Source organism: Molossus molossus, unplaced genomic scaffold (assembly GCF_014108415.1).
Source record: "Molossus molossus isolate mMolMol1 unplaced genomic scaffold, mMolMol1.p scaffold_m16_p_19, whole genome shotgun sequence".
Lineage (NCBI taxonomy): Eukaryota > Metazoa > Chordata > Mammalia > Chiroptera > Molossidae > Molossus > Molossus molossus.
The window spans coordinates 18,793,352-18,820,279 of NW_023425354.1; the positions used below are offsets into that span (position 1 = coordinate 18,793,352).

Consider the following 26,928-nt stretch of genomic DNA (forward strand, 5'->3'; position numbering starts at 1 on the left):
TATTACCATCCTTAAATTAAATAAAAATTAGACTATTTTGATGTCACCATTACTCAGGTTTTTGCATGTATATTTCTGTGCAAAAAATACTTGTAGTTATTTTGCATTTTGATCCAGAAATAACTTTTTTCATTTTTCAGAAATCTCAGTGGAAATAGTATACAAGAATTACATACGTATACATTTAGAGGCCTGCCATCCCTCCAGATTTTGTAAGTTAATTATATTTATTTATGAGGTTTTTAGTTATATTATCTATGAAATAAAAAAGGTGTTCAAATTAGATAATGTCTACAATTTCTCCCAGCAATGAAATTCCACAGTTCTGTTAGTGTGTAGGGGCCCCACCCATCTCTAGTATTTAATATCTCCTTTGTGTTTTCAGTTTTATAATTGTATAGACTAGATATAGGTAGGAAAAACTCTTTAGTTATAGAGAAGAGGTGGTAATGAGCTCTGAGAAATTATATACACCTATATGACTTGTCATATAAATGTTCATGTACCATCTGCTTATATTTATATTTACTACAGGGCCCATGGCTCTAATCGAACCTATGTTTGTGTGTTGATTTTTTACAGCACATAAGTTAAGAATGATTTTTACACTTTTAAAGGGTTGTAAAAGAAAAAACAATCACATAATATGCAAGACAAACTGTCTGTGGACTTAGAAGCCTACAATATTTACTGTCTGTCCTTTACAGAAAAGGTTTTAAAATGTTGATTTAGCCCTGGCCAATTTGGCTCAGCGGTTAGAGCAGCGGCCTGCGGTCTGGAGAGACTCGGGTTCGGTTCCCGCTAAGGGCACGTACTTCGGTTGCAGTTTGTCCCCGGCCCTGGTTGGTCGTGCGGGTGGCAGCCACTCGATGTGTCCCTTCACGTCGATGTTTCTCTCGCTCTCTCCCTTCCTCTCTCTCCCTCCTACTCTATTTGTACAAAAAATGGAAAAATGTCCTCGGGTGAGGATAAAAAAAAAAAATGTTGATTTAGTAAAATGAGAGGAATTCAGGTGAACTCAAATTGTCTCCTACAGGAAAGAAAATATAGAACACTTAACATTAATTGGAATGCCATTATCCCAGAATTTTTTGATAATTTAATCTAAATTAGATATATTCAGCGTTTAAGCAGATAAATTTTATGTAAGCAATATTATGAAGAACATATTAAGTTACTGAGAGAGAAGACTGGTGTTAAGGATTTCAATGCAGGAATTGTTATTCCAATACTAAAAATCTATGTTTAAAATGATGGTTAAATGGTAGAGTTACAAATGTCTACACTAAGCAAGCATACAAAAATGTCCCTAACTTCACAATTGCATAATAGAAATCTCTCCAGCCGATCTGTCAAGGAAGAAATGCTTGCCTAGTAATTGTATTTATTTAGAGATAAGGAGATGATCTTTACTATGAAAACTCAATTATGATCTTTTGTCCATCATATCCAGGGTTGTATTTGTCATTATTCCTTATTAAGCTAATTAATGATGCTCTTTAGCAAATAGATTCTTTTTGCAACTGTAGAAGGCTTAATGGAAGTGTGTATGAAAGAGCCTCATGTGATACTAAAAATAGTCCTTTGGATTATCAACACTTTCAAGCCTCAGAGGGACAATTTTGTATTCATCTTCTTGGGTATCTCTGCCGTCTGGGTTCCAAACCTTACCAACAGTTTGCAGGAAAACAAATGAGGTAACTAACTGCTCAATAGATTAGGTCATTCATGACTTCTACTGTGAAATACTTTGTAAGCTAATTATTTCATGCTAGCATAAGTATCCCATTCATTAAAAAAAGATGCCTATCAATAAACAAGCTAATAAAGAACATGCCAAACCCTGTACCTAGTACTGTGGGCTCAAAGTTGGGTAAGACAGGGTTCCTACCCTTCTAGTAACTCATGATTTCACAGAGAAAATAAACATATAAGCTCAAGCCATAGTGTACAAGTACTAAATGGAAGGTAATGTGCTGCAGAGGCACACAAGAGGACGCCATGAAATAATAAAATGACATTTTTTAAAAAAAAATTCATTTCTCTCCCTCTACTTCCCAGCTATTTGTCTTTTTTATAAATATTTGAGTTTGCACCTGTTCACATAGACAATGCAGATGAGCAGGACCCAGTCCATACTTTCAAGGAGTTTATGCTCAGAGGAAACAGGATGCAAACATAACTGTATGGAAAAGAAGACATGGATGTGGACAGTGAGAGATGTGAATTGGGTTTGGTCACAGCAGAGGGAAAAGAGACTTCACTTGGATCACAAAGGTGTTACCAGAGCAATGCTGTTTGAACAGGACCTTGAAGGGCCCTAGGGGGTCATCAGACAGACATCTTAGATAGAATAAGCTTGTAAAAGGAGTGTGGGGAAAGTCAAAACACAGGAAAAATACTTTGAGTACCTGTAGAGTATGGCAGGGACAGAGAAGATTAGAGCCAGCTCTTCTAGGGCTTTGAGTGCCAAGCTGCCGTGTTACCACACCAGTGCCCCAGGACAAGCTTCAGTCTAAGACAGAATCACGTGGAGGGCTGTTGAAACTCAGGCTGCATCCCCACAGGTACTAACTCAGTGGGTCCAGAGTAGGGCTGAGAATTTGCATCTTCAATAAGTTCCCGTGTGATGCTGGCTGGTATTTGAGAACCACTTCTGGACTGTTAATCCGGTGACTGTGTGCAGGATGGATTAGAAAGGGGGAGACTAGAGAGGGAAACATCTGTCAGAAGACAGTTCGACCCACTGAGTTGAATATTGAGGGACTGAAGAGGAATCAATGGAAATAAGACAGTCAGCTATAGACAAGAGAGGGCTAGAAATTAGAAATTTATAACTATATATGAAGATATAAACTCTGAGCTCAAAAGATCAGCTTTCAGGAAAGATTAACTTCAAAACCTGTTAAAGTCTATAGTTGTATATTTTATGAAAATCATGAAGGTGAGGCTCTTAAGGGAGGTGAAGACAGGGTTAGGGGCTCGGGAAGGTTCAAATCACAATTCCTAAGGTTTAGAGTTTAGGCTAAATCTGTGTATGCAGTGTTATTCTAACATTTATGAGTTGTTCCTAATAATTAGATATCTAATAGCTAATTGAGGCACTATTTTTCTTTTCCTTTTTTTAGAGATGTATCTTGTAATAAAATCAAATTGATTGAAAGGAGTGCCTTTGAAACACTACCGCGTTTGCAATATTTGTAAGTTATAAATATAATTTCATTACGTTTAGAAATGTTGTAAAACTTAATTGTAAGCCTTGACTGGTTTGGTTCAGCGGTTGGAGCATTGGCCTGCGGACCAGAGAGTCCTGGGTTCGTTTAGCGCTAGGAGCACATACCCCCCGCCCCCCCCAAAAAAACTTAATTGTAAATCTATTTGTTATTTATTTTGAAGTAAGATTAAAATTTTCTTGGTAGAAAGCTACTAGATTCTGCAGCAAATCCTTGTTGTCTCTAGCAGACTCGTGTGAGAATTGTCTGAGACCGGAAGGAAGCATGCCACAGCAGTGTTCTCACCAGGGTGATGCTGCGCCCAGCTGAACTTGGCAAGAGGCGAGACATTTTTGGTTGTCAGAACTGTAGATGTGCTACTGGCACCCAGTGGGCAGAGGCCGGAGTTGTTGTTCAATATCCTGCAAGGCACAGGACAGCCCCAGGAACAGAGCTATCTAGCCCAGCACTCCAGTAGTGTCGGAGTTGTGTATCCCTGTTCTACAGAAATGCAGATCACTTAGTATAGGTATTTTTGAACACTTGCTTTTGTATCTAATGCCACATGTGTGAACATGGAAGCATGACTCATAAGCAAACATCTCCCACAGTGAGATTGATTTAGTGGATAAATGGAGTATTGAGGTTGTTTTATCATATATAAATTAGAATCACAGCTAATGGATACATGATCTGTGAATATACTTTTTTTCTCTTCTTTTGCTTGTGCTTTTTTTTTTTAGAAATCTTGGTTGCAACTTAATCACAAATGTGAGCTTTGGAACATTTCAGGCCTGGCATGGAATGAAGTTTTTACAAAAATTGTAAGTTAAATAGAAGATTAACACATGTACAAAGCTATGGGTAAAAATATCATACAGAGATTGTTTGGGTGTAAGCCCAGTTTGAACTCTGAAAACTATGGCTTAAGGGCTTTCTTTTTTTTTCAAATAAGGAAAATAAGGGACAAAGAGACCAAGAGAGTTGGTCTAACTCATAGATGCCATGCTCTCCTTTCTCCAGTACTGATCTGTGGCAGGGGCAGTAGATGCGCCAGGCCCACAACAAAGTAGCGTTGTCATGGGAACCCCAGTGGCGCTGCTGCTCCGATGCATGAATGGCCCTTGAAATTCCACTTCTGAATTTAGCTGTGATTCCGGCTCATGGGCAAAGTTCCCAGCTGCTTAAATGTGTGCACCACTGAATGAAAGAATTAAGTTGAGCTCCGAGTTCTCCAGGGAGCACAAGGTGTGGGTGCTTCCTCAGGCATGAGTTTTTTTTTTAAACGGTAAAGCATAAAGAATTCCTAAAACCTGCCACAGGGCACTGCTCTCCTCAATCACCTAGAATATTATTTTCAGAAAGTATGTGCCTCTGAAGTGAATTATCTGTGGTAATGGGAACCTTCAAGGTATGGGAGACTATGTTGTTTATGTTAAGGTGTGGTGTGCGCCCTGACTGGTTTGGCTGTGTGGTTAGATCATCAGTCTGCACACCGCAGGATCTCAGGTTCGATTTCCGGTCAAGGGAACATACCCAGGTTGCAGGTTTGATACCCTGCCACAACTGGGGCACATGTGTGAGAGAACCAATCCATTTCTCTCTCTCATCTCTCTCTCTCTCTCTCTCTCTCTCTCTCTCTCTCTCTCTCTCTGCCTTCCTCTCTCCTACCCTTCCAGGCTTTCTAAATATCAATGGAAAAAAATATCCTCAGGTTAGGATTAAAAACAAAAATAATAATAAATAAGGTTATTGTGAGGATTAAATGTGAAATGTTCATCACAGATGCCCGGCAGCCTAATAGATACTACTAGGTGTAATAATCATCTTTATAGTATTCTGCAAAAGTACACTAATGATTCTTGAGTAGAGATAACCTAAAGACAGATTTTCTTTTCTTTCTTTCTGTTTGTGTGTGTTGTTTTACTTGTTTCAAAGAATCAAGGAGAAAATTTATTTCGGCATTTGGAATAAAAATTTATGTCAAAAAATGAATTTGTTTGCCCTGGCCAGTTTGGCTCAGTAGTTGAAGCCTCAGCCCGCAGACCAAAAGATCTCAGGTTCAATTCTCTGTCATAGACATGCACCTGGGTTGAAGAGTCTATCCCTGGCAACGGTCCCTGTCCTGCAGGAGGCAACCAATTGATGTGTCTCTCTCCAATTGATCTTTCTCTCCCTCTCCCTCCCTCTGTCCTTTCCACTCTCTTTAAAAAAATCAATGGAAAAATATCCTCAGGTGAGGATTAACGAAACAAACAAAAAGAAGTATTTATTCATTTTATTGATATGTAATCAGAATGTTATTTATGTATTAAACAAATATCTGTTAAATATCTAGTAAATGTCAGGCACTAACAGTCCAAGAAATTGACAAGTAAACAGATGATTACATACAATGAAACAAAGCCTGTGATACAAGATGCATGTGGGAGTATGTGATGGGAGTATGGCTCCCATCAGGTCCTCTTAGATTTATCCCTTCTTTGGCTCCAAAACCAAGGAATTAGACCTATTTTTTCTCTTCAACTGGGCGGTTTAAACTGTGGAATTTTTTAAATTTCTGGAGATGAAAGAAAAGCTCCTTGAATTATGGAGGACACTAGAAATAATATTTCCTGTAGAGCAAGGGCTTCCTATCAGCATAGTCACTTCTAGGGTTTTCAATCTGAAAAGGTCTTCAAGCATATTTTTTTCTTTGCTATCAACTTTTTTTCTTTTCTTTTTACTTTCCCTTCTCTACTTTATCTTTTAGAGACCTGGGTAGTTCCCCCCAAAAGGAGCACTTTACAGATTCTAAGGGTGATCTATAGGTAAAGGCAGAACATTAGTTTTCTTAACCTTCAAGTTTTGTACCAACGAAATGAATATAACCTTTCAGATAATTTTAATTCCATTGCATTTTTTTTTTTTTTCAGAATTCTCAGTCATAATCCTCTGACAACTGTTCAAGATCCATATCTTTTAAAATTGCGGGCATTAAAATATTTGTAAGTATTGCAACAATCTCATGGCTCGTGAGATGGTTTATGCACTTTCTTATTTTCATCAAAGATTAAGTATTGTGCATTTTGACTAAAACATCATAACTTAAAATTTAACTGGGTTATGGAAAAAGAGTTAATGGCACAGAAAAATGATTAAGAAAGAATGCACAAGGGCAAGACAGCCAGCAGAGGAAGGGAGCAGTGCTGAAGAACACATTCAGATGTGAAACATGTAGATGCATGTAGAAAGAAATGCCATTCATCTCAGAAAGAAAAATGGAATAATTTATACATTCTGTATTTTTTAAAAAGAGTAATTAAGTGGTGGTTGTAATTGAGAATGAGAAGTGGGATAATGGTTCAAAAACAACAACAACTACCAATAACAGACTGTACTATTCACCATGGTTATTAATTTGATGATGCAAATAAATTTAAATTTCTTCATGAATCGCTATCTGAAATTAGCATCCTTGGCAAGTAAACTCTTGAGTTGGCTTGATAAAGAAACCAGAATTGGAGTATCCAGATATCATTTAGTGTCTTTTTACGTAACGAATTTTTTTCTTTGGGTTCATATCATGTATGTTTGGGCCTTCTCTCTCCTTCAGAGACATGGGAACAACACAAGTGTCCCTCACAACAGTTGATAACATCTTCATCACGACCCTTAAATTGGAAAAACTGTAAGTGGATTTTTCTTATATTTATTTTCACTTAGTTCTTTTAGGTTTCCTTTATTATTTTCTGAAGTCAGGTTTATTGAGGTGTAATTTTTATTTAATAAAATTCACTCTTTTAAAGTGTAGAGTTTAGTGAGTTTTGATAAATGTGTACTTATCAACTTTTGTGATCCCAAAAGGGCCTCTCCCGTTTCTTTGCTGTCAAGTCCTCTTCCCACTACCAGCCCCTGGAAAACACCATTCTGATTTTTGTCACTATAGTCTTGCCTTTTCCAGGGTGTTTTATAAATAAAATCATGTAGAGTGTAGCCTTTTGTGTTTGGCTTCTTTCATTTAGCATAATCCTTTTGAGGGTCGTCCATGTTGTTGTATCTATCAGTACTTCGTTCCTATAAGTTGCTGGGTGGTATTCCAATTGTTTGGTTATACTAGTTAGTTTATGCAGTCAGCAGTTAATGACCATTTGAGTTGTTTGTAGTTTTCTGGCTATTAAGAATAAAGCTGCTTGCCCAGCTGATGTGGTTCAGTGATTGAGCGTTGACCCATGCACCAAGAGGTCGCCTGTTCGATTCCCGGTCAGGGCACATGCCCAGGTTGTGGGCCTGATCCCCAGTGGGGGTCATGCAGGAGGTGGCCAGTCGATGTTCTCTCTCATCGATATTTCTCTCTCTCTTTTCTTCTCCCTTCTTCTTTCTCTAAAATAATTAAAAAATTAATAAAGAAAAAAAAAAAAAGAATAAAGCTGCTAAAAACACTCACATGCAGGTCTTTGTGTGAACATATGTTTTCATTGCTTTCAGGTAAAATACGTAAGGGTAGGAATGCTGCACCATATGCTGAGTACATATTTGACTTGTTAAGAAACTGCTAAACTGTGTTCTTTTTTAAAAAAAAATTTATTTTCCTTTATTGATTTGAGAGAGACAGGAAGTGAGAGGGAGAGAGAGATAGAAACATCGATGAGAGAGAACATTGATTGGCCACCTCCTGCATGCTCCCCACTGGGGATCTGGCCCAACCTGGGCATGTGCCCTGACAGGGAATCAAACTTGCAACCTTTTGGTATACAGGGCAATGTTCCAACAGAGTTACACCAGCCACAGCCATTCTCATTTGTTTGTTTGTTTATTTATTTATTATTTTTTATCCTCACCCGAGGACATTTTTCCATTTTCTGTTCAGATAGAGTGGGAGGAAGGGAGAGGGAGAGAGAGAGAGAGAGAGAAACATCGACGTGAAAGGGGCACATGGAGTGGCTGTGACCCGCACAACCAACCAGGGCCGGGGACAAACTGCAACCAAGGTACATGCCCTTAGTGGGAACCGAACCCGGGTTTCTCCGGACCGCAGGCCGATGCTTTAACCGCTGAGCCAAACTGGCCAGGGCTCACAATGTTTTTTATACATGGAGTAATTTCTAATATATTTACCACTCACAATTAGGAATTGAGAACGAGACTCTATAAGTTGGATACTTATCCAGAGTCATCTTAGAGGTCTTCCTCTTCCTATGTATTCTCCAACCAAAGTGAGACTTTTGGGTTGGGAGAAGGAGATACTTCTGAGTTGGACTACAGATCAGTGTTACCCAATTCTAATCCCTGTCACCTTTATTCCAGGCATCCCATACCCACTGCCATTCTTACCCTTCTGTTGGGCACTTCTGTCCTCCTCTCTATTTATTTACAGTATTAAGAGTAGCAAGTAGGTACCACATGTTCGGGCGATGTGCCCCAGCAGCTCTGTTTTGCCCAGCCCTGTGGTAGCCACGGCCTACCTCTTCACCTACTCAAGTAACGCCTTTGAATTGTGTTTCCATTTATAGGATCTTACCTAGACATTTGACCTGCTGCCTCTGCCAATTCAAAAGTAATATTGAGGCTGCCACCGAGACAGTCAAACTGCTTTGTGACACTGAGTGTCTGACAAACACACCTTGTGGTGAGTCTGAATTGCCCGATGCTAAACTTTTTAATTTTTATTTTTAATTGATGATGATATACTTATAAGAAAGTAATGTAACTGCATTATTTTTATTCATTTATTCAGAATTAAACTCTTTAAAATTTTAAGAACCATTCCCTTGCTAAAAGTCAGATGAAGGAACAAGAGAGGAATGGAAGGGGAAGGGAGTTAACACTAGTGGGCACATAGTGTGTGGTGTGCTCTCTGCTTGGTGCTTTACTTCCAGATGAGAACTTGTTCATTAGTGTGTCACAGTTTGTAAACTGTTTTGTGTGCATTAGGTTTCAATTGCCCTTTGCTGTGTAGGACAGATATAGATACATTATTTTGTTGTTGTTAATCTTCAATGAGGATATTTTTCCCCATTGATTTTAGATAGAGTGGAAGGAAAGAAGGGGTAGAGGGAGGGAGGGAGAGAGAGAGAGAGAGAGAGAGAGAGAGAGAGAGAGAAGAAAACGATGTGAAAGAGGCACATCAATTGCTTTCCCCTGTCCAGGCCGGGGACCAAACCTGCAACCCAGGTATGTGCATTTGACTTGGAATCAAACCCAGGACCTTTGGTCCATGGGCTGGTGCTCTAACTGCTGAGCCAAACTGGCCAAAGCAAGATACCTTTTTATTGTTTTATTTTGCAAGTTTATAAAAAGAGTACACATGATGCTGTTTCATGAAAGTTTTATTTGTAACCTGAGTTTCTGGATCCATCACCAGGAGCTGCTACCAAGCCCTTCTGATGGATGGGAGGCCCGTGTGCTCTTACACCATCCAGCTCTGAACTTGCTCTGGAGCTCAGGTTTTCTATCCACCACACACTTGGTGCTTTTAAGTATTTTTCTACTTACTAGGTTTATTGGCACCTACTTGATAATTTTTTAAATGTGCCTTCATGCCCAGATAGCTTGAATGCTGTCTGTCACTGGTCTGGGGCACATCATAAATAATAACGCTGTGCCACTTATATAAAGACAGTGTTGCTAATTTTTCAAAACAATGTTTTGACCAATTACATTACTCCCATCTACCCTAAGGGTGAGCAGAACAGGCACTTTAATCTCCTTTTACAGGTAAAAACTAGATCAGAAAGTGTTAGGTGCTGCCGCCTAGTGCCCAGGTCTCCTGCTCCCAGTGGGGCTCCCCAACCCCATGCTCCTCCTTCCTCGGGACACTTACCTCCTCCTCTGACCCTCACCACCACCAGCAATACTTTTAATTCTTCTGGAAAAGAAACACAGCTGCGCAATCAATGGCACACTTCACCTTCACACAGCCAGAAGCTTTGGATGGTTCCCCAAGTAAAGGTGAAAATATAAGAAATGACATGAAATGAAGGCAAAGTGGGCATCTGACAAAAGTTGCTTTTGCCTTTTGTTTTTTATTTAGGACCCTAAGTATTAATCCATAGTTTTGTTTGTTTTTTGAGCATTTCATAGTGGCACATGCCCTGGCAAATCTCTTAACATACATCCCAGATGCCATGCCCGCCTAGATTTTAAGCAAGGGTAGACATATTGGTTTTTTCTGCAGAGAGCCTTCTGTTATGGGGGCTGCGGTATTTGGAAGCAGGGACTGAGCTAAGGAATCACTGGGTAAGTGGAGAAGGGTGTATCTGGATGAGGACCTGTTAGCAGTGGGTGTTGATCGTGATCATCTGTGATGGCAGCAAGAACACAGCTCCCTGAAGAGTGGAGAGAGGAGGCCGCAGGCTCCCTCTGCATCTGAGGCAGGACAGGGTGGGCACCTGAGTGTGAGGAGTCACAGGAGAGCTGCAGAGTCTAACTGAGTGGGGTCTTCCAGCCTTGGCTTGTCTTCAGTGACCGGCAATGGGCCCTTGGGGATAATCCTAATGGAATAATCTTAAATATAGTTACTGTATTTCATGCTATAGAATGTTCTGAGTAAATAACTACTTTTGAAAAAGATTCTTTTTCTTCTTTTGTTGTGTTGAAAATCATAGGTTTAAGTTGGGGTTTATTTTTCTCCTCTCTAAATGGTGCTCAAATATATTCTGATTCCCAATTTTTTTGACTGGGATGTATGGCTATGGACCGACAAAAAGGTCTCCCAAGAGTTTTTCAATATCAAAAGTGGTCTTTTTGCCCTGGCCAGTTTGGCTCAGCAGTTGGAGCATCGGCCCAAGGACCAGAGAGTCACAGGTTCGGTTCCTGTTGGGGGCACATACCTCCGTTGCAGTTCATCCCGGCCCCAGTTGGGGTCATGTGGGTGGCGGCCAGTCCATGTGTGTCTCTCTCATCGATGTTTCTCTCTCTCTCTCTTCCTCCTTCTCTCCCTCCCGCTCTGTCTGAAGATAAATGCAAACGTGTCCTCGGGTGAGGATAAAAAAAAAAGTGGTCTCTTCTTTTTGACAGATGAAGAACTATTTATAGAAGGACCGTTTATGAAGGCCATAAGTCGCCGGAAGAAGAACAGCACTGAGCTGACTGTCGAGCCAGAGAAGGCATATTTAGTGAAAAATTATAATAGTTCATCATCATTAATGGGTGAGCAGCTAGACTTTATTGATGAAAGTGATGTTATTAGTGCACTAAAATACATATCGCCCTATTTCTTAGAGGGGAATCTAGAAGACATAGAATGAGTGTTATTACCATTCATTATACTCCTTTTTTTTCAAATGCATATGCTGCAGATATGCCCCTCAGTCATTTGTAAAACAACAGAGGCAACCCTCCTCTTAAACCTGAATTTTACAATTTAAATTACAAAAATAAATTGAGGAAACTATTTTCTGGAACAGGCCTCCTGATGAAGATGCTCAGTGAGCAACAAGAAGGAAAGATTTCTAAAGCACAGTGGGATTCAGAACAACTGAATGCGAGGATGCAAGACCTGGGTGAGCAAGAGGAGGAGCAGCCCGATGAGGTGAGGACAGCTCCTCAAACACGGGACCTGGACTTTTAGGCGGTTTAGGACATGCCATGAAAGCACCCAGGCAGGAAGACCAGGGCGCCTAGTCTGAACCTTGTCTTGACCATGTGACTTTGGCTCAGACAGTGATCTCCCTCTTTGCCCATTTAGAGAATGGTGCCGCTGTTCCTGGGATAGACGAGAAGGGGGTCTAACACACAAGATAAAGAAATTGTACAAGAAAATGCTAATGATCTGATTACATAAAGCATTAGATTGGGTGTGTTCTTTAAGAGCCACTCGAAAGAGTGGGATTTTAGAGTAGTCGTTAAGAATAGTTAGCTATTCTTTAGAATAGGCTTAAGAATAGTTAGTTTTTATCCTTTGCATATCTTTGTTTTGTTTTAATGTTCTTTGTTTTGTTTTAGCTCACAAAACAATTGCGAGGATATGAGAAGAACAACAAATTCATCATGGCAGTACCTGTCATTGTAGTAGCAACATTTTTTATTGTAATTTTCTGTCTCATTGCGGTAAGACAACAGTTAATTCAGGTTTCTAAAATATATTCTATCTTCAGAATAAACTCAGGACCCACAAACAGAAAATCAAAACCACTCTCCCACCTACTCCTACTTGATATTCCTCTTTAGTCACGAGCACTGAGATATGCTTTGTTCTTTTTTAAGATGTTTTTATTGATTTTTTAGAGAGAGAAGGGAGAGATAGAAACATCCATGTGAGAGAGAAACATCCACCGGCTGCCCTCTGCATGCCCCCCACTGGGGATATAGCCCACAACCTGGGCATGTGCCCTGACGGAGAATCGAACGGGGACCTCTCAGTCCATGGGATGATACTCGTTCCACTGAGCCACACAAGCCAGGCTGCTTTGTTCTTTTATTATAAATTATATTCCAAAGATTTTTAAAGGAAGCCTGCACCCAGAGATCTTGTGGAATTGAAATAGAAATAACAAGCCACTAGAGTATTTTAAAACTTAAGTTTAATAGGCCAGAATTGACATGTTAGCAACATTTCTTCAACTCAAAATGAACAATGTCGATTTGATGCACTCACCAATTACCCTCTTTCTATCACTGATGTCTTTCCTTGTTGGCTGAAATGAGGAGAGATGTAGAATCTCCTCCACCCTCGTGGAGCTATATATGTCACCCTGGCAGAAAGGACATGGCTAAAAGGTAGAAGTGTGATCTTGTCAATTCATCACATTTACATATCTTCCTTCTCCATGTGTAAGGCATGGTGTAAATAGGTCCAGTTAAAACACTGCAACCTAACCCCTGCGTCAGGCTCCGCTACAGCAGGTCATGTTCTAGTCACCTGTCCCTGGAGCTTGCCTGTGTCCCTTTTGTTCATTTACATAATGGTTTACCTGCAGGTGCTAACATTAAAAGAGTGATTTAAGCCCTGGCTGGCTTGGCTCAGCGGTTAGAGTGTTGGCCTGTGGTCCAGAGAGACTTGGGTTCGGGTCCCGTTAAGGGCACATACCTCGGTTACAGTTTGTCCCAGCCCTGGTTGGGTTGTGTGGGTGGCAGCCACTCGATGTGTCCCTTTCACATTGATGTTTCTCTCTCTCTCTCTTCCTCTCTCTCCCTCCCACTCTATCTGAACAAAAAATGGAAAAATGTCCTTGGGTGAAGATAAAAAACAAACAAATAAAAAAAGAGTGATTTAATAAGCTGACCATCTTGACTCTACCCCACTAATCCAACCTGATTTACCTTTCCGGCAGCCGTGCAGCCCTCCATCCACCAGGGCAGCCCCTCCCACAGGCTAGCTCAGAATGTCCATCCCCCTGCTGTGTGTGCCTTTGCCCATCTAAAATTCCCTTATTTTGCTCTGCCTATGGAAGTCCAGTGAATCCCTCAAAAGCCAGCTCAAGCTCATCTTCCTCATGAAGCCTTCCCTGAGTCCTCCAGCCCCACTCCTTCTGTGAGATTTGTCACCATTTTTTCAAGGCAATAGGGAGGCATTCCCCACCCCTGGGAACTTAAATGTATGGTAAACAGCTTTTTAACAGGTGACTCCCCAAGAAAGCAATACCAAGGTCAACACATCATGGAGCAGAGCTGAGATGTGTAAGGACCAAATGTCTTTAGATCCATGTTCTAAAACTTTTGAAATGTCACCTTTTAATATTGTAATCTGTGGGAGAAAATGAATAAATGGTAATAGAAAAGCTACCTAACTATTTGAGGGGGCAATAACAGCAGATCTCTCTCACCTTAAAAAAACATTTGTATATGCCCTGGCCGGTTTTGCTCAGTGGTTTGAACATCAGCCCGCAAACCACTGAGTCGTGGGTTTGATTGCAGTTAAGGACCCGTACCTCGGTTGTGGTTTGTCCCTGGCCCTGGTCAGGGTTGTGCAGGAGGCAACCAGTAGATGTGTCTCTCTCATGTCGATGTTTTTCTCTCTTTCCTTCCCTCTCTATCTGAAGATAATTAGAAAAATATCCTCGGGTGAGGATTGAAAAAAAAATTTTTTTATATAAATGTAAAAAAAAAAGAACCTGTAAAAGTACTAGAAGAAAATAGAAGCAATATTTTTATAATTTGATGGTGGGAAAGTGCTTTCTGAGGCTGATACCACAGACAGAACCCTTTGATAGCTTTGACCACCTTGTTGTGACCCATTAACAAACTTAGCACTGGTTTATGCCAATCATAGGATGAAGAGTTTTCCATATACCGTCTGATTCAATCCCCACAGTCCTGTGAGGACAATAGTACCACCCTCTTCCATAAATGAAGGAGATCAACTTAAGGTCCCAGTGGCAAAACCAACAGCTGAACTCAGTTTTTATTAGGACTTATGTGCTGAATGTTATCTAAAACACCCAATTGCCAGCTACGTACACGATCCTGTCTCAGACTCTTCAGAATTCCCGTCCCCATAAAAAATTACCATCTCACTTAGAATGAAACAAAAAAGGGTTTAGAGATAGTGGTCACTGTGATGAATAACCAACGGTGTTGTTTTCCTCCAAAACAGATATGTCACAGAACACCATCCAAGCAAGATAAAGGAAGAAGCTCAAGGTAAATATGAGTCTGGCAATTTTTCAAGTTAAATTTTAGAACTAGAGGAACTTCCTCTTCCTGTAAATAGCCTGAGGTGACCTCTCAATATGGTTCGCTAGTCACTTGACCCAGAAAACCCACAAAAATCATGAATATCAAGATATTTTAACCTTTGTGGTCACCTTACGAACGTTCGTGAAACTGCCCAGGCCATCAAGGGTGTGCATATCCGAAAAACCACTAAGCATCTGAAAGATGTCACTTTGCAGAAGCAATGTGTGCCTTTCCGTCATTACAATGGTGGAGTGGGTAGGTGTGCCCAGGCCAAAGGGTAAGGCTGGGCGCAGGGTGAGCGGCCTAAAAAGAGCGCTGGATTTTGCTGCACATGCAGAAAGTAATGCAGAGCGTCAGGGTTTAGACATAGATTCTGTGTCATTGAGCACATGCAGGTGAACAAAGCTCCCAACATGCAGCGCAGAACTGACAGCGCTCATGGTGGACTGACCCCCACACGAGCTCTCCCTGCCACTTTGAGATGATCCTCCTGAAAAAGAGCCGATTGTTCCTAAACCAGAGAGGGGGTTGCACGGAAGGAAAAGATACCCCAGGAGAAACTGGGGAAATGAAAACGCATGGCCCAGGAGTAAATGCATTAGAAAACAAGTGCTAATAAAAGTGGGGGTGAAAAAAGAACTAGAGGAGAACTTAGAACTCATCTATTTCAGTCTCCTCGTTTTGAAAGGACTACTTCTTCATCCTGATGCTTTGCCTGGATTTTGCAAAATGAGCTCCCTGGGCAAAGCTGAGACAATGGGACTGGCACACATGCGTCTGCTGTCACTAGTCCTTTAAGGAAACGGTGCAGAGGGAGAGTGTTGGTGGTACCTGTTCCTGCTGGTGGTGGAGGCTCTGGGAAGGGCAGGGAAGGCCACATGGTCTCAGGGTAAGGGCGCTAGTCTCCTTCAAGGCTGATGGAAGGTAGAACATGTGAGTCCTTCCTGTAAAGTAGCAGGAAACCTTCCTTTCTCATCCTACTGGCATTCAGGCCCCTACTCTCTCTCTTCCCTTTATCCAAACCTCATAGAATTTCACCTGAGAGAGACCTTAGACAGTAGTTTGTCTCTTTAATAAAAAAGGAGGTGGAGAGGGGGAAGGGAAGGTATCTTGCCCCATGGTCCCGCTGCTCATGAGTGTCAGAAAGAAGATGGTCCTCTCCCTCCGGGACTTCGTTGCTGATACTGTGCCTGGGCTGAGAGCTACGTGATATGTCACCACTCAATACACACACCACATAGACAGTAGTTGTTTCTGAAACAAAACTGTTATTCACTCTGGCTTTTTCTATTCTAGTTTATATTCAAAAAGAATATTTTGTACTTTAGTGTCGGTTATGACCTTTCAACTGATTTCACAACTCCCTCCCTCATCACCGGCAGCCTAGAGTATGAAAGTCAGCAAGGGATATCTTTGTTAGGTGGACTCAGGCATTTAGTAGGTGTGAATAACTTACAAGATAATTCAGCTGGGAGAATAAAAGCTCCACCCCCTCCCCGCACATGGTATATAGGAGACCAAGTCCAAAGGGGACCCCTGTGGAATGTGTCTGCAGAGAGCACACTGTTTCTGCCCAGGTGCTTGTGCATTTTCTTCTCACTGCCCATGGGCACTTGTCCAAGGGCCAAGAAAGTAAGTGGGGTGAAAATCCTGCCTATGCCCCATGCCAAACCACCTGCAACCGTCTCCCAGAGACACTGTGGGACCATTTTATTTACTTATTTTTATTCCTCACCCAAGGATATTTTTATATTTATCATCAGATAAAGTGGGAGGGAGGAAAGAGAGAGAGACAGAGAGAAACATCAGTGTGATAGAACCACATCAACCAGTTGCTTCTGAACTGCAACTGAGGTATGTGCCCATAACCAGAATCAAACCCACGACTCATCCGTTCGTGGGCTGATGCTCCAACTGCTGAGCCAAACCGGCGAGGGCACTGTGGGGCCATCTTAAACAGACACAGAGAACTTCTGAAAGTGCAAACCTGCAAGGAATCATTTTCAAGGTTCCAGGTGTGTGATGATTTTGCTGGTGAGTATGGACCCAGCTTCCCATGAGTCCTAATAAGCCAGAGCTATGCATGTGAGAGACACAGAAAATAGCACAAATCACTAATTGTCGGTATACATTTTCCTCCCAGGGGGAGTAAGGAAGGCTCACTGGAACAGATGGAGGTAAATTCGAGGAGGATAAAGGACTGTGGCGGGACAAAGCGGGGCAAACGCAGAGTTCATGTTTTCCCGTCTGTTTTCTAGGAGGGCGGTTTCTGGAGAAGGCGGCCACTTTGGCTGAGGGATATATATGGACCTCTCACCACCTGCTTAGGCATGAAAAAGAAGCAGAAGCCACAGGACCCTGATGAGACTGAGATATTCATCAAAATGTAAATGATTGTGAACAATTTAGAATTCTTGTCTAAAATAAGGACATAATGAATAGTTTAATTGTCCCTTTCAAGAGTAAAAGCCTTGCTCTTCCTCTCCTTCTTCCCCCAGGGAGCGGAGTGAAGCCTCCCCCTCATCGGTCAGGATTGATGATACATTGGACACTGCTGCAGGGACAGGAGAGGCTGTCTCCTCCTTCAGCTTGAAAATGAAGCAGAAGCCACGGGACTCTGATGAAACTAAGATAGTCACCGAAATGTAAATGATTGTGAACAATTTAGAGTTCTTGTATTAAATGAGGAAATGATGAATAGTTTAATTGTTCCTTTCGAGAGTAAAAGCCTTGATCTTCTACTTCTCACCCCAGGAAGCAGAGTGATCCCCCTCCCCCTTCAGTCAGGATTGCCACATTGGCCGCTGCTGCAGGGACAGGAGAGGCCGTCTCCACCTCAAGCATGAAAGCGAAGCAGAAGCCACAGGACTCTGATGAGACTAAGATAGCCACCGAAGTGTAAATGATTGTGAACAATTCAGAATTCGTGTCAAAAATGAGGAAATAATGAATAGTTTAATTGTTCCTTTCAAGAGTAAAAGCCTTGACCTTCTACTTCTCACCCCACGGAGCAGAGTGAAGCCACCACCTCATCAGCCTTGAATGAGACATGGGACTCTGCTGCAGATGAGACAGGAGAGGAAAGTGACACATGAAACTGCCACTGAGTAAACCCATCCCTGGCCTTAATACATTGCTAATATATTACATATTTGAAGTGTTTATCAATTCATAACCAACTCTAGCCATGAAGTAAAAAATTAGAGTGTAAATAGTTAACTATTTCTACGCAAATAGCAAGGGCCATAGGCAAGAAAAGCAGGGCTGAAGCTGGGGTCCCTGGGGAGGACGTTACTTCCTGCAGCAGCGGTGTGGTCCAACAAGGGTGCAGAGGGCTTCTCCCTCTTTGCCCAGTACAGTCAGCCCCTGAGAACTGGGTGTGGGTTATTAAGTCAGATAATTTATTCTGGAGCTCTGTCCCCCACTCACCGCTGACCAGTTATTTACAACGTACTTGATCTCCTGTCCGTAGAGGATCATTCACTTCTGGCCCTTCTCATCAGGTCTTGGGGATTGTCAGGATATTTGGATCCGTGAGCCTATCTTGATGGTGGGACCTGTCTTTCCCCCCAGCTCTTAAGCTCATGCACAAATGTGTGCCCTGTCTTGGTATAGCGGGTTCTCTGCCCTTACAAGCTGGTGGAAAATTCACAGCAGGTTTTTGATTTCCCCTTTTAATTAAACAAACTCCCAACTGTTGCATAGCTGGCAGGAGTTGCTGGAGAGAGAGGGTAAAGAAGAATGTATGAGAGCAAAAATTGCCCAAGACTTCCCTCCTCAGGCCTCCATTTCAGAAAACATTGGTGGGGCCACTTCTCCATGCACGTGTCCTGCCTCAGCCTCTGGGGACCCCACTAGGGTCAGGTGTGTGCTGCTCGGCTCCCTCCAGCTCAGCCCAGCACCAAACCTACCCACTTCCCTCCACGTCCAACACAGACCTGTGGCTGCGTGATTCCAAGTGATAACGCGCAGGTTCCTCCACTCCTGCCAAGAGTCATCACTAAGTGACATGGAGTAGCCAGTGAGACTTAAATGCCTGAGTGAGTAAAGAACTTCTGGATGAACAAGATTTAATAATCGGCCTCAATGGCCACAAATAAAAGCTGGCGGCTTAGCAATCTGAGAAGAATGGTGCCCACCACGCAGGACAGCAGCACAGAGCCCCAGTGGAGCCGCGGGCCTTTGTGGCAGGAGAGGGCAGGGGGACGCAGAGTTCGTATTTCCCTGTGGTTTCCTAGGAGGGCTTCTCTGGGGGAGGCGGCCGCTTTGGCCGAGGGATGTGTACAGACCTCTCAACGCTGCATGCAAACAAGGTACAGAAGCTACATGCCAAGGATTTGTCTGATGGGGATGAGATTTGCAATAAGGATGAAGGACAAACAACTGGGGACAATTTAGGATTTTTATCTAAAATGGTTAGGTAGGGTTCCAGGCAGCGTGGACGGGCCTCCAGTCCTGTCTGGTTTATTAGTTTGCTGATGCTGTTCTCTTGGTGTCTGCCCAAGTTACCTCCTGAGTTTCTTACTGAGAATGAAAAACAGGTGTTTTTCTCTATGTTGACCAGTGAGCCAGCAAATATTTACTGTGTTTAAAGCACAGCCTGGCAATGGGGATCAGTGACGTGCTGGGAATCCGGGAGGTGAGGAGAAGCAAATGGGATAGTCCTGGAGACTCACTTCCTGTCCCCTTTCAGTAGCTCAGCAGACAGCTAGCTCAGCAGGGTCCATCCAACAGTGAGCCCCCTTTCTAGTGAGATCATTCCTTTCCTCAAGCAGCTCCGTGTTGGAGGTACAGATGGTCCCTGCCTCACCATCCTTATGAGCGAGATGCATTCCAGGCAGGCTCCCTCTACAGGAGCTCTAGCCACGGGCTCAGTCCAACTAGGTCTGGCCTAATCCCCTCTCTGAAAGTTTGGAGATTGAGTAAACTCTGTTATTGTTCTGCTTGTAAGTTTTCCCCCAAAACAAAATTCTACTTTATATTTGCACATTTGTCCTCTTTACATGACAGGAGGTCAAGGAATTATGGGGCCTTGAATATCTATAGGTTGTTGACATGGCAAATATTATGGGAGAAAGGAAGACTTGGAGCCTGAGACCCATGTCCCCAACCATTACAAGGGCATCATTTATCAATATACCAGCTCAGAGGGTAAGTCTATCTAGATGAAAACCTTTATCACACAGTGTATTGATTATCTGATGTTGTGTAACAGATCTCATGAAATTAGTGGCTTAAAACAATAAACATCCCCACAATTTCTGTGAGTGAAGAATTTAGGAGTGGCTTGGGCACTTCTGGCTCTGGGTCTCTCATGAGGTTCTCAAGATATTGGCTAAGGCTGCAGTCATCGAAGGCTTGACTGAAGCTGGGGGTTCAGTCCATTTGTATAGTTTAATTTATTTATCTCACTTTGATCCAGTATTCTATTGTGTAAATAGTCCAGAATGTATTTATCCATTCTACTACTGACAGATTGAGTTTTATTTTTGGCTAGCATGAAGAAAGCTGCCATGAACATTCTCAGGCATGACCCTAGGTGAAGACATGTACTCATTTCTGTTGAGATTATACCCAGGAGTTAAATTCTGGGTCAGAGGTTAGGATGAGTACACTCAGCTTCAATAAATATGGCCACTTTCCTAAAGTAGTTTTTATAAATCACATCCTCACTACCAGTGAATCAGAGCTTCAGTTACTCCACATCCTTGCGAACATTTGATACTGGAAGTCTTTTTCATTTTAGACCTGGTGGGTGTACAGGATATCAAATTTAATTTACATTTCTCATCGAAGGACATATAAAGAGCTTCCCAGACAAGAAAAAAGCTAAAAGAGTTTATCACCACCAAACCAGTATTATATAAAATGTAAAAAGGATCTTCCTTAAAAAGAAAGAGGAAAAAGTATTAAAAATGTAAATAATAAAATGTCAATAAATATATATCTATCAACAATGGAATCTAAAAAACAAAATGAATGAACAAGTACAACAGAAACACTCATAGATAAAGAGAACATTTGACAGTTGCTGGATGGGAGGGAGTTGGGGATGGATGAAAAAGGTGAAGGGATTAAGAAGTACAAATTGGTAGTTACACAATAGTCATATTAAATACATCATAGGGAATATAGCCCATAATATTCTAATAACTATGTAGGGTGTCAGAGGGTGCAAGATTTATTGGGATGATCACTTAAGTTATATAATGTCTAATCACTGAACCTAATATATTATTGTTTGCCAACTGTAATTGAAAAATAAAAAATGATTTTTTATTTTTATAAAAAATAGCTCTGGCTGGTGTTGCTCAGTTGGTTGGGCATTGTCACTTGTACCAAAAGGTTGCTGGTTTCATTCCTGGTCAGGGACATACCTGGGTAGGGACTTTGATCCTCTTTAGGTCGCTTACAAGAGGAAACCGATAGATATTTGCCTCTCACATCAGTTTCTCTTTCTCTCTCCCTCTCTCTTTCTCTTTCTGAAACCAATAAAACATATATTTTTAAAAATAAGTATGTGGTTCCCTGGTCAGTTTGGCTCAGTGGTTGGAGTGTTGACCCGCAGACCAACGAGTCACGGGTTCGATTACAGTCCGGGGCACGTACCTCGGTTGTGGTTCAGTCACAGCCCTGGTCGGGGTTGTGTGGGAGGCAACCTATCGATATGTCTCTCTCACATCAATGTTTCTCTCTCTCTCTCTGTCTCCCTCCCTCCCACTCTATCTGAAGATGGATGAAAAAATATTCTCGGGTGAAGACTAAAATAAAAAAATAAATAATGAAAATTTAAAAAGTTAAAGGTATTTAAAATATATATATGTATATATATGTGTAAATACATATATATACACACACACACACATAATAAAAATAAGAAAATGTTCCAGCTCAGATGTCACACAGGGCTCTTCCTGAAATGCCCATTATTGCTGAATACATGTTGATAGGGAAGCATCACAAACCCCATGAGAAAACAAATCATAGTACTACAGGATTGTTTGTTTATTTGTTATGTATTTTCATTGATTTTTTTATCTCGTAAATTTTTCACAGATATATACTATTTTTGTAACCATAATCTAACTTGCTTTTTAGCATTATTGATATTCTCAGAAGGTAGAAGATGATTATAACTGAATGGTAAAATGGTTTTACATTTCAAAATATGATAAAGCATAAACTTAAAATTACATTTTATGAAACTATTACAAAGCAAGACAAATGTCTTGAATTAATGTAAACCATACATATTGTGAAATAAATCTTTCCACATTTTCAGATTATTTTGTGGATAATCATTTATTTGACCTCTAATTAGGCAAGGACTTAGAAACTTTGAAAGTGGAACATACGTCAAGGTCTATAGAATTAGAGAGATATACTATGGTATGTGTATTTCTATTACTATAGGCATATATATCTCTATATCTGTGGCAGCAAGACATAGAATTCACTCTCTTTACTTCTGTTTTGCTACTGTGGTCTGAATGGTGACTGGATAGAAATAAAAAGTTAAGTCTTTTGGTCCAAAGGAAAAAATTTTTTTACATCCCCATGTTATGTTGACCCCAACTTATGATAACCTCAGAGAGAATATGTGATCAAAACTGTGAAGTACTGTTGATATGACTAGAAGTTATAAGTAATCTATGTGTTAGTGTGACCTGTAGTATTTTTCTTCTACCTTTAGATCTGAAACAGTGTCAGATCTGGCTCAGTCTATTGTTGAATTCCAGATGTTCACAGAGTTAGTTTGCTATTACCCTTTTAATCACCTTTCACTAGAGAAAGAAGACAGAGATTGGTCACATTAGGCAATTGCTGTCACAAGGGGTTGTTTCTGATGTAAGAAACTGGGTGTTTTTGAATGGTTAAACACTTGCTCCTGTTATGGCATTACAATCCTATGCATTGTCATTCATTCAAAGTTCTGACATTTCAAATAACTTATACCACTCTGTTGAATTATATTATATTTTTTAATAAGCTGAAGAAAATATTTTTGTTATCAACTACATCCTATTTCTGGAAAATGGCTAAGAATACATTTATACTGTGGTCTAGTCACAAAGGATGTCAAATAATGCAGTGAAGTGTGTGTGTGTGTGTGTGTGTGTGTGTTTATAAGAAAATATTTTTGCTTAATGATTTTTGTTTCTAATATGTACTTCTTTTATTATTCTAGAAAAAATAACAAAATACATAGAACAAAACTTTCTGTTTTTAAAACTAATGTTACTAATCAATATTATTGCTTATATATAGATACTATATTTTATACCTGATCATTAATTAGGTGTGTAAGTCCAACTGTGTAGCCCTCTAACTTAAAACACACACACACACACACACACACACACCAAGAAAAGTTTATCCAAGAGTCAGTGTTCTCCTGTGTTGTTTAACCTGAAAGAGCATAAAATTTTGTCGCCTAGGGAAGAAAACACTGTGTGCACATGTGTTAAGAGTGCTTTACACTCAGTTTTCACCCCTAAAAATCATAAATATACAAAGATGCATCCTTCATAGAAATCAAGTACAAATCAGTCCATTTAAGCTAATTTCAAATACAGAAAAAAGGATGGTACAGAATAGAAGCCACGATGTGGTTTCCTTTAATTATACTGAATCTTGTATCACACATGCCAGCATAGAGTTTGTTACTCAGACGTTACAGGCATCTCTTTCCTTAATTCAATCAGCCCTGCTCCAAGCACAAGACAGGAATTAATTCAATCATCATCATCATCAGGCCCGTTTGACACTATAATACAAATGGGAAGAATAACCAGCCCCAGAATATTTCCACTGAAATACTCTCTTTTTAATGGAACTGGATGGAGTACGAGGAAGGGTCTAGATTTAGAGAACAAAAAATACAAGTTTCAGAGTCTGCTTGTGACCCTTGGCGGAGCCCACCCTAGAGGCTCCGCCCTGCCCAGTCCTGGCCTGGCCTGCACATGGCCTGGAACTCCTCCTACATGTGCTGCTTGGTGTTGCCCTGCAGCAGCTGCCAGTGTCTTGTACTTGTCCCAGCCATGCCTCGTGTTCTCATTGTGGATGATGTCATTGTGCATCCTCTTGTTCTTGACTCTGGCCTGGGGCAGCTCACTGGATAGAGTCATCAGCTGCTGCTGCACGTGCAGGTTCTTCTGGGCCTCAGTGACCTCTTCTCCTCGCGGTCCTCCAGGATGCCCTCGCTGAACAGCTTGGCGCTGTAGCCGGTGTACTCTGTGATCTCCTGCAGGTTCTCCCAGATGTGGCAGCCCATCATTTGGTACACGGTGTGTACTGGGAGTGGGGGCGGGGGCAGGCGTGCTGTCAACCCCAGGTGCTGCTGCTCCTTGGTCTTCACCAGGTCACCCTGGGTTTCCTTGACCCTGTGCTACCACTCCTCGACCTCCTTGCGCCTACAAATCTCCTCCAGGAGGGCTATCTTGGCGGTGTACTCCACGAGCTCCGCAGCCAGCTGCTCCTGGCTCTTTGTCTGACCCACTGTCTGACTCTCCAGCTCCTCCTTGGCGCGCAGCGCCGCCACGCGGTCAGCCTCCTTCTGCACCTGCTTCCTCTCCTCCAGCTGTAGGGCCCTCTGAATCTGATCCGAGAGCTCTTTATCTGCCTTCTTGGTGTTCTGTTCATAGTCCTTGAACCTGGGCATCGGCTCCTCCTTCTCCTACATCATCTCTTTCACTCCATGGTTTCTTTTCTCCTCTTCTCCGTTTCCAGCTGCTGCTGCTCCAGCTGCTTCTGGTGCTTCTCCTCCCAGACCTGGGCCTTCATCTGTCGCACCTCAATGGTATCGGGCTTCTTGCAGTGCAAGTACACCTCTTGGTTCCCCATGCAGATCCCCTTGTTGATGTGCAGGTGGGAGCGTAGGGGAGGACAACACAAAGTCAGATGCCTTCTTGTCGAGGCTTAATGACTAACTTTTTGTCATCACAAGAGATGTTCCTGATTTCACTCCATGACAAGCCAATCTTTGGGGTCAACTTATCACCTTTCTTATAAATATTTAGGCCAAGGTCATCCACTCCAAGCCAAAGGTCTGCTCATTTAAAACAATTTTGTTTTAAAAATCTAGAATAGTTGATTTCATAGATTTCCAGGTCTTGGGCAATTTTCAGATATTCCTACATAGCATTGTCTTTGAGCATCCCTTGACTTTCCTTTTGCCACACTTGGATTTGGTCCTTCCACTAGTCCCTGGTGAGCTTGTGCTGGTCCATGACTCTCTGGGAGATCAACCTTCGGAACTGAGGTGCCCGGACTTGTGCATTTCTTTATTATAGTCTCCAAACTTGCCTTGCACTGTGTAGGAGCCAAGGAGCACCATAGTCTCTGGAAGGGAGTAAATCTCATCGCTAAGTATGCCCTCCTTCACTTAGAGGAAGAAAAGCTTCTGGGTGATGCCCTGGATGAGCTCCTCAGACACATCTTCAGGGTAGAACTTGAACTGAAGAGGGTTTTCTTCCTGATCTCCTGGGAGGACAACTTTTTATCAAGTTTCAACCAGGTAGGAAATCCTTTATTATTTACATACTGGAGGCCAAAGTATCACACTTGCCAATGGCTGATGAGTCTTAACCACCTGATCAAAAAGCTGGTTTTTGTCCTATTTGGCTGGATGGCGTACTCCAGCTCCGCATCCATGCTGGTAACTCGGACATTGATAATGTTGCAAAATCTTTCATTTCTGCAAATTTTAGCAGAGTATAAAATGAAATATGTTAAAATATATGTGGATACAGGGTGTTTTGTAAGGTTAGTTTTATTATAATTGAGTAATACATGAGCATAATGGCTAGATAATGTCTCAACTTAAAAAATTAAGCAAAAGCACCATAAATAAGATGAAAAGAAACCTTCTAGACTAGAAGAAAATATCTGCTTTGTATCTGGAAGAAAAAAATATAAATATCCATACACTAAAAGGTATTTCTACAAATTAATATTAAAAGACAAGTACCCATAACAACAATGGGGAAAATTACATTATTCATAGAAAAAAAATTAAAATGGCTAATAAACATATGAAATTATATTTAACTTCCTAGTGATGTAATTTTTTTATTGATGAGAGGAAAAAAATACATGAAAGGAACATGTTTTATTTGTAAATTGGTATATCCTTTCCTTTGGCAATATCCACTCTGTTGAATTTAAAACCATAAATAAAAGCAGGACATTATTGTCAATTCTACAGAAATAAAAAGGATTATACATGAGGACTATGAACAAGAGTAGCCAAACAAATTAGATAATCTAGATGAAGATGGATACATTCTTATAAACACAAAACCTATCAAGACTGAATCATGAACAAATAGAAAATCTGAATAGACCTATGTAACTAGTAAGGAGATTGAATCAGTAATCAAAAATCTTCCTCCAAAGAAAAGCTCCGGTCTTAATGATTCTACTAGTGAATTCTACCAAACATTTAAATAAGTAACACCAATTCTTCTCAAACTTTCCCAAAACAATGCTGATGGAACATATTCTAACTCATTTGGAAAGGCCAGCATATTCTGATACCAAAGCCAGACAAAGACAATAAAACTACAGACCAATATCCCTTATGTACATCAATGCAAACATTTCAACAAAATACCAGCAAACCCAATTAAGCAGCATGATAAAAGCATTATACAGCATGACTAAGGAAGATTTATTCTGGGATACAAGTGTGCTTCATCATATGGAAAGAAGTCAATTTAATATACCACATTAACAGAATGAATGACAAAGACATGATTATTTAAACTGAGGCCGTAAAAGCATTTGACAAAATAGAACAACCTTTCATTAAAAAGAAACATTTGCCCCGGCTGGTTTGGCTCAAGGGTTAGAGTGTCAGCCCACAGACCAAAGGGTCATGGGTTCAATTCCTGGTCAATAGCAGGTATCTGGGTTGCAGCTTCAATCCCCAGCCTGGTTAGGAGGCAACCAATCGATGTGAGTCTCTCACATCAATGTCTCTCTCTCTCTCTCCCCCCCCCTCTCTCTCTCTCTCTCTCTCTCTCTCTTTCTTTCTCTCTCTCTCTCTCCCCTCCCTCCCTCCCCCTCCCTTCCACTCTATCTAAAAATCAATGTAAGAATACCCTTGGGTGAGGAT

At 41.3% G+C, this 26,928-nt stretch overlaps 1 protein-coding gene and 1 pseudogene across 1 annotated transcript; one reads left to right on the plus strand and one right to left on the minus strand.

The window, feature by feature from the left end:
• Window positions 1-132: 132 nt before the first annotated feature.
• On the plus strand, window positions 133-17,712 carry LOC118634066 (leucine-rich repeat-containing protein 37A-like; the record flags this gene model as incomplete). The annotated part of the gene is made up of 11 exons (XM_036268381.1): window positions 133-212; window positions 3,956-4,036; window positions 6,128-6,199; window positions 6,808-6,882; window positions 8,705-8,820; window positions 11,211-11,342; window positions 11,600-11,724; window positions 12,138-12,263; window positions 17,069-17,196; window positions 17,309-17,455; window positions 17,565-17,712. Coding segments are annotated over 11 exons (1,230 nt in total), but the record flags the coding sequence as incomplete, so codon positions are not given.
• Window positions 17,713-23,733: 6,021 nt separating this feature from the next.
• LOC118634067 lies at window positions 23,734-25,478 on the minus strand (annotated as a pseudogene).
• Between the last annotated feature and the right edge of the window lie 1,450 nt (window positions 25,479-26,928).